Source organism: Aphelocoma coerulescens, chromosome 13 (assembly GCF_041296385.1).
Source record: "Aphelocoma coerulescens isolate FSJ_1873_10779 chromosome 13, UR_Acoe_1.0, whole genome shotgun sequence".
NCBI classification, from domain to species: Eukaryota; Metazoa; Chordata; class Aves; order Passeriformes; family Corvidae; genus Aphelocoma; species Aphelocoma coerulescens.
The window spans coordinates 6931932-6940350 of record NC_091027.1 but is presented as its reverse complement, the minus strand read 5'-3'; the positions used below and the strand labels follow the sequence as shown (position 1 = coordinate 6940350).

Sequence of the window (8419 nt, the reverse complement as noted above, 5' to 3'; positions counted from 1 at the left end):
AAGGCTTGAAGCAAACCAGTTCTCCCAGGGACACTCAAGCCAGCAGGATTAGCGGGTCCAGTCAGACACAGGGTGGCCCCTGGCTCTCTGCTCTGTCTCACCTCATGCTGCAGCAGAAGTTCAGGGCTGTTCACTGCAGCTCTGGGGTGGGAAGTGACAGCCACCACCTGACAGCACTGGGAAGGAAGCACAGGGGAGGAAGGTGCAGCTGGGGGCTCTGCCAACTGCCCCAGCTGCAGCCCCAACAGCAAGGAGGTGACAGGAACACCATGACAAACCATGGGCAGAAAGAGAAGGGATGTGCTAAAATATCTGCACAGAGGTAGCTGTTGAATCTGCACCTGCAATGCCCTGAAAGCCTCCACAGCCTGGAGGGGAATGGGCTTCTCCAAAGGGGGCAGTTAGAGAGGTACCAGCAAGACAAGGTCCTTGGGGCCAGAAGATGAGAGCACGGCTGACTGTGCTGGAGATGACTAAGAGTCATGGGAACATGGAGAGAGCTCTTGGTTTTGGCCAGAAGGATGGCTGGAGAGCAAGAGGGAGTCCAGAGAGAAGGAAAGGCAGCTTTTGGCCAAGGAACGTTTCCCCTCAGCAGTTTTTCCTGGCAAGGATGCAGGGGAGAAGAACAGGAATTAGAGGCAGCATGGTGCTCCGGCAGGCTCCTGCCCAGAGCTGGGGTGCTGTCAAGCAGCTGGGCCACAGGAGATGTCTGCTTGATTATTCTTTCCTCCTTTTGAGCCAAAGGGGCTTTTTAAAGGATGTTTGTTTCCCTCCTTCTTCTTTTTAAGTCTTTTTTATTTGTTTTGTTTCCAGGAACAAATGCCAGCTCAGAGAGAACTGACTCACCAATGTGAATAAGTATTAAACCAGACAGGTTTAACAGAGAGAAGGGAAACAATCTCTCAGCCCTCCTTCTTCTCGTTGAGGGGACCCCTTGCAGAGCATCTCGGATGGCAGTGATCCTCAGGTGACAGCCTGGACACTTGGGTCCCCAGCCCGGACTGGGCACACCGGGGGATGCCCACTGGGACAAACATGGGATCCCTCCCTCTTTTGTGTGCTTCTCTTCCTTCCTGAAGGCTGCACCCCAAATCTTGTGTGCAAGCAGCTCAGCCACAGGAGTGCTGCTGGAACTCATGTGCCCATGCAGCTCTGAGCACGGGGCAGGGATGCTCTTGGAGGAGCTGCAGCCTTACTTTGAACCAGTTGAAGCCCAGGAACGTCTGTGGAGGCCCTGATGGTTGTGAAAGATGGGATGAGACTTGCTCAGTGCCTGGTAGGCTGTAGACTGGCTTTGGAAGGGGGAATGGAGGCTGCCGTGAGCCCTGATTGGGAGCACTGGGAGCTCAGGCTTGTTTCCCAGGCTGGGAGCCCTATGGGGCCCACTGAGCACAGCTGGCCATGGTGCCATGCTTGCCTGAGCAGCCGTGCAGCAGCTTGGGGACACACGTGGAACACCCGTGTCCTGTTGGTACTGAGCTGTGGGTACCCCCACAGCTACAAACCCTGGCTGCAGCAGGCTGGGGTTTGTCACTGCAGTATGAGCACCTCTGCTCTTCCATGGGGAGTCTGTCTCATCACTGGAGAGAAGACTTGTTTTGGGGTGGGGAAAGTGCCCTGCTCGGGGTCCCCATGTTGGCCTGCTCATTTCCAGCCCCATGACCCCTCTCCTGCACATCCTGAGATGCAAAAGGTCTGCAAGGCAAGGATGAGGCAGTGGGAGCCTGCAGGGTTCAGGGCTGAGGTCTATCAGTTCCCCCTCTCTGCTTCCCCCCAGCCTCTCTGGAGAAAAGGGGATTTTTTTTTTCTCCCTGCTGATTCAGCTCCTGGAGAAAAATGCCCCGACTGAGCTGTGCCAGGTGACTCAGAGATATCTGGGGAGAATCAGCCCGAGCTGGTCAGGGAGACTGCAAACCTCCACTCTGGAAAAACGAGCAAAGGCACAACCCAGGACAGGCCGTGCTGGAAAGGGGAGCCTTGCTGGAACTTGGACCTGCCTGCTGCTGCACTCCATGCCTTGGACCTCTGGGTACACAGGGAGTTTGCAGGAGCTGAGGAAGGCACGACTGTTGCCAGTGGGGGCTGCACCATGCAGCTAGAAAACAGGATCAACACTGATATGTTTGAACCTCGGTCCAAAACCCCTCTTTGCAGCAACACTGAGCTTTCCAAGCATGTGGCTCAGAGCAGATGCAGACATCTCTACTCTGCAGCTTGGGGTGGATTTTGGAGGAAGTGTTAAATTTGAGCTAGAGAGAGGAGAAAACTTTGGGCAACACTCGGGAGGTGCCTGTCTCTCACGTGGCTGGGGGACCTCAGTGCCTTAGAAAGGTGACTGGGGAAAGGTGAGGGGAGCAGAGTGACATGTGGATCTGAGGGAGTGGTGGGGCGGGGAGCCAGGATTTTGGAGTTGCATCTTTTGAGGGTATCAGCAAATTCCTCATCCTAGAGGGAAGGGAGGAGAGCTGGACGTGAGGAGCCCTGTGTGCTGCAGCATTGCTCCTGCTGGTGCCCTGCCCTATTGCTATCTCCAGGCCCTCCCACTGCCCTGAGCTATTGAACTATGTGGAAAAATCAGTGCTGCGGCGTCTGCCATCTCCTTCAGCCCAGACACTATTCAGTTTGTCATTTCTCCTGCATCCCCACCCCAATCTGAGCACAGACCCAACAATGCTCCAAGGAGTCAAGTCCTTAGCTGGGACTGCTGGCCCAAACGCCAGGCAGCGGGGATATACATGGGAACAATTCCTGGTGTCCTTCCCTCTACCCACCTGCCATATGACCCACAAGCTGCACAGTTACCAGAGAGATGGGGCAGATCTTGACCCTTTTCCTTACCCTGTTTCTGGGCTCAGCTGCTCCTTGCAGTGCTTCTCCCTGCCTGGCTCCCAGCTTGGCTTTCACTAAGCACTGGGGTCATGCACAGCGTATTAACATGCTTAGCCTTCACCCACCACAGGGTTAAGCTGTATTCCCAGCCCCATCTGAGCAGGAGCAACCAAAAGCAGGCAAATAAAGGAAGAGATGGAACTTTGCAAAATGAAAAACACCTTTATTTTTAAACTCTTTCTTTAAAAACGTATTTGTAAAAGTTTACAGCATAAAAATAATATCTCATGGCTATAAATGTGACATAGTACAAATTCTACAAATACAACTGTAAACCTAGAAAAATGTTAACTCTTTGGTACCTTAGTCTGAACTCTGCTTTCTCCTTTGCCCTCATGCTGATTTTGACAGAGAGCATGGAGAGAGGTGCTGCTGCTGTTCAGAAAGGCTGCAGAGGAACAGTGTGATGCCAGCAAGCCAGCACAGCAGGACGGGGAGAGGGCACACTTTGGGCAAGACCTGCAGTTCTGGTACAATGAATCCATGAAGGAGTAAGGAAGAGGAGTGATGGGACACTAGAGGCCTGCAAGCACAAGCTGGTTTCCTTGCCTTCTTGCACCTCAGGCAAGAGTCATCACTCCAAAGTGCTGCTGGAGTAGTTCCCCTGTCTTTGCCACAGCCAACTAGATCCACCTTGGTATTTCTCAGGGACCTCAGATCTCTGGGTGAAACATGGGAACTATGCTGGGAGCCCAGCAACCCATGTGCTGGCCCATGAAATCTTATTCTTAGCAATACCCTGGCCTGCTTTGGGCAAGTCCTGCAGGTGACATGGTGCCTCCACTGTTACAGTCAGCACTGGCCACTCAGCCTGCAGGCAGGGCTGGGATCTGCTGCAGGAATGACCTGTGTGGCTCTGGAGTTGCCCAGTGCTCAGGGAGGACCTGCAGCTGCCCTGGCTGCTCTCTGCCTGGGCAACCACCTGAGGCAAAGGATGCCAAGACATTGCTGAGGGCCACCAAAGGGCAACCTTTGTGTTCTCCAAGTGGGAGCACAGACAGGCTGCATCCAGGCTCCCTGGTCATCCTGGAACCTGAGCTAAGCACGGAGCCCAACCAGGGCTGTTCCTTGCACTTGCACATTGGAACAGGGGGTTCGCCTCCTTAGCACTCTGTGAAATTCCCTTCTCCAGATCTGCCAGCTTTGCACAGACCTGGGGCTTCCCCACAGGCAAACCCTAACTGCCCAGTGCCCTTTATTTGTGGTGCTGCCTCTCCCTCAGCCCAGAGCCCTGACTGGGAAGAAAGACAAGAGCTGCTTTTCACTTCTGGCTGACTGCCTCTGGCTGCACATCTGCACTGCACTTCTGCCCCCCATCCCCGTGGGACCCTGTCACAGTCCCCTTGGCAGGTGAACAGAGACAATTTACTCACTAGTAAAGTCCGCTGTGCTCTAGATTTCTTAACGCAACACAAACAAACACTAAACGTGACACTCGCGCTTAAGAAAATAACACACTCAAACTGAGAAGGACAAAAGGATTAAAACCTGTGCACACATCAGTCTGAGAAACACCTTAAATGCAGAAATAGACACCAGAGTGCTGCATTAGTTTCTGGGATACACGTATGAAATAGTGACTGGCAGTAGGACTGTGCATATACTGGTTCTGATAACAATGTAACAGCTGTAGAGTAAAATATAACCTACAAATAAAAAGATATTGCACTAGAGATGGGCCCAAGCTGTGGCATGTGTTCCTTCATGGGGGGCTCAGTTTGGGTCCACCTCCAAACACAAAAACACACCCAAACAAAAATACTCATCATCAAAACAGAAAACCCAGTGGGACCGGTTTCCTTCAGAGTCCCACTGGAGAAATTATGGCTACAGAAGTGAAGGGCCTAGAACAGCCAAACATTTCTCCTGGCCCTCACCTGCCAGGCCACGCAGGGACTGGAATGTCGGCAGCAGAGAGACAGGGAGTGTGGGGCTGGATCTGTCATCCCCAGCTCTGCCAAGCCCTCTCTTTGAGGGATGCTTAGCAAAATAAGTTGGCTTTTCCCAGCTGCCAGCTTGTCCCTGGCTGAGAAGGTCAGGTCACTGCAACTTGCTAAAGATGCTGTGAAAGGTTGAGTAAGGACAGGAAAATACCACAAAGTGCAAGACTTAGCCCTAAAAATCACAGGGCCAAGGGCAAGTATTTGGTCATATTCCTCTGGAGTGGGGAATGGTACCATTTTGCAAAGAGTCTGGCATGCCTACTTTAAGAAGGAATAGGGAGGTGGGGTTAGCATCCCATCAGCAGCCAGAACAGGTTTCAATGCAAAGAATAATTGCAGTAAATCTACTAATGGGACAAAATGCAACAGACATCCAAATGTAGCTAATGCCCAGCTAATAGGACAGGACACCTGAGCTCCCCCAGCAGGGACATTTCCCCTTTCAGGACTGTGGAAACTATCTGATAGTGGGAAATCAGTAATTTAATTGGCAATTAAATCTGTACAAGATGAAGTATAGAATAGGATTTTTGAAATAAGTAAATGGCCAAAGGGAAAGTGAGAAGGTGTTAATTGATGGGGAAATCTTTGGGCTGGATGGAAGTAGTAAAAGTAGCTCTCACAGTTTGTTCTTGTTGCTAGAAGTATCTAATATTTTTATTAGTCAGTCCAACCCAAAAATAACAGTTTGTTAACAAAATTTGCTGATGACCCAATGTCTGGAACAGCAGGGTGTATCTTGGTGAGAAATGCTAGAACTGTAGAAAGACGTAGGTGCCTAGATTGGTCAGAGGATGACTCCAAGCTCTCAGTATGTTGTGGCTGGGAAAAGGCTAATATTATCCAAAGCTATCTTGCCTGGACCAGGCAAGTCCAGACCAGCACAGACCAGAACTATTAATGCCCTGTGTGAGGTCTAGGTTTGACCTCACCTGGAGTACTGGGTACTTCTGGTCACCTTTGATAGAGAAGGATGAATTAAAAATGGAGCTGGTGCAGACAGGGGCTGTTAGGATGATCTGATGTGCCATCCTATGGGCTCAAGTTGCAGTGACACAGATCCTACCAAGCACCTTACATGTTAGAAAAATCAAGCAGTCTGACCCAAAGGATCTCATAAATTACTGCTTCTCTGCAGTGAGGATTGTTTCATGAACTGTGGCCATAGGAGATGGCTCCTTCATTACAAACAGGAGGAACAGAGGATGGAAAAACAACTGTCATTCACGGTATGTTTCCTATGGATGGTGGGGAATCTGACCACATAGGCTGAAAATATCCTCTGCCGACTGCCAATAAAAGTGCTATTTCTTATGTTCACATTTTACCAAGGACATCAGCCCACAAAACACCTACTCCTCCTTCAGCCGCATAAATGGCAGCACTGGAGTGGTAGAAAATTTAAAACAGAAGCTGTTTTGCTTGGGATTTCTGGCAGAAGTTTCATATTTTGAAACAAAATAAATTCTCAGTGGCTCTGAGCTGGCAGAAGCCCAGCAAGATGCTGATCGAATTTCTGATTTTGTAAACCTGCCTGTGCAATTCCTGTAGGATGCAGAGCGATGTGCGTGAGTAGGGCAATGAAGGGGTTAATGGGAGTAGGGCACATGCAGTGAACAGAGCTCTGTGTGAAGTGAAACTCATTTCAGAGAAAAACCTGTCTTCTGTGGTGTCAGACCTGTGGTTTTGGGGGTCCAGCTTTCATCTCTGCAGAGGCGGGGCTCACAACTGATTTCCAAAGCCTGGTGTTCCTCCTGCTTTGAGTCTGCTTGTTCAAGTGCCAGCTGAGAGCACAAGAAGCCTCAGACCCATCTGTGAGAAGTGGGGAAGGAGGTGAGAGGCAGGGGGAAGGTCTGGGCCCTTTTAGTTTTCAAAACACTCTCCAAGAGAGAGGAATCCTCCCCGATTCCTCTTGCCCTGCTCCGTTCCCTGTGACACTTCACAGCCCTGGCAGGCTGCAAGGGACTCTGCCTGACCTCAGAAGGTGGCAGGGCATGAGATCCAGTTCAGCTGTGACCAAGGAGCTTCCCAGCCCCCCTCCCTCTCTTTCTTTGGAGCTATCCCTGGGCTGGTGCTCTGGCATCCTTATTTCTGCCCATAATCTTGCTGTGACTCAGGAGGGAACGGTGAGCCCTCCCATCCTGAGAAAGAGCGTTTGGGTGAACAGTTTATCGAAGGTGAGCCTTTGCTTCCCAAAGATAAGGCACAAGGGTTCTGCAGCTGGCGTGGTTATATGATTTCCCAGCAGATGAGCTGGGTGTAGTGGCAGTAGATTAATGAATAACCATATTGCTTCCTTATACTGGCCCTGGCTAGTGGATTAATATATTTGTTCCCTTTAAATCTTCAATGGAGAATAATTAGCTTAGTGTCCACACAGACAACATGAACAACAGTGGCTGCCCTCTTTGCTTCTACAACCAAGTCATTGTGAGGGCATTTGGAGTTCCTGGCATGCCCCTGGAGCTCCTGGTGCCATGCTGGGCACAAAAGGGTATGACAGCCTCTAGGTGGATGCCGAGCTGTGCCCCAGAGCTATGAATACCTGCAGTGCTTGTGATGCTCTATCCACCACAGAAGAGCTGTTGAGAGAGGAAAAGGGTAATTCCGTACCTCCCAGACACTGGCTGGTCTCTTCAGGACTTGACTGTGCTTGGAGGAGAATCCAACGTACTCCTGACCTCCAGCAGCTGAAGGTTGGTGTTGCAGTTTCTCTACACCCCAGCAATGGGCTCCAGGTGGATTATCTGTCGCAGTGGCATTCCACAGAACCACAGCATGGCTGGTGCTGAGACCATCAGAGAAGTGCTGGTGCAGAGGGGACGAAACTCCTTGCCACGGAGGAGGAAGAGGCTGGAGTATCATCTTAGCAATGCAGAAAGTGGTGTCTCGTGGAGATCCAACCCACGTCTTCCATTGAAAAGATGTTGGTCTGTGAGATGTCTCCCTCCTGCAGTGGTTTGATCACTGAGGAGGATGTGGCAGTGATATAGAGGGTTTCTGGCACTGAGCCACCTCTTTTTAAGGGGGAAGGGGATGGCAGTGGGGAAAAGTCTTCAATTCCCCACCCAACACTGGGAAACAGGAGGGAAGGAGGAATGCTGGGACAGGAGGGGATGTCCTGATGTACAAGCACAAGCATGGCTCTCTGTGACATCTGGGTCAGCCCCTCAGCTGGCCTCTCCATAAGGAGATGCAAAGTCAGCCCAGCTCTGACTACAGGAAACTCTCCTCCACCTCTTGGTGTCCGGTGGTTGGCTCCTGGCAGCCTGGCTGTGGGTCGGATTCCTGCTCCTCATCCTGACGGAGGCCCAGAGGGGTGTCACAGGATATTGTAGATGATGTGTGGGCCTCGTTTAGCATAGAGCTGAAGGGAGACAAGAGGGAGAGAGAAATGAATGTCTTGTCCCAAGTCTCCAGGTCAGAGAGGATTCCCAGCAACTGAGAAGCGTGTTGAGCTCCCAGCAGCCCCACTCTATCTGAGTAGCTTCCCACAGGGGAACAGACCATACCAGGTGGGCCTATTCGGCCCTCAAACACAACACACGGTTGGTTGGGTTCTACAGAACATGGTTCTCTGTGTGCTC

The 8419-nt window shown here is 51.3% G+C and overlaps 1 protein-coding gene across 4 annotated transcripts in view; it reads right to left on the bottom strand.

Annotated features, from left to right (window-relative positions):
• Positions 1–2396: 2396 nt before the first annotated feature.
• The window catches only part of PDGFRB (platelet derived growth factor receptor beta), a 32648-nt gene continuing 26625 nt past the window's right edge, over positions 2397–8419 (bottom strand). For all 4 annotated transcript variants that reach the window (XM_069028656.1, XM_069028657.1, XM_069028659.1 and 1 more), the window contains exon 23: positions 2397–8199. In XM_069028656.1, the coding sequence (XP_068884757.1) occupies positions 8049–8199 (151 nt within the window). In that variant the 3' untranslated portion in view covers positions 2397–8048. The remainder of the gene's footprint in view (positions 8200–8419) is intronic.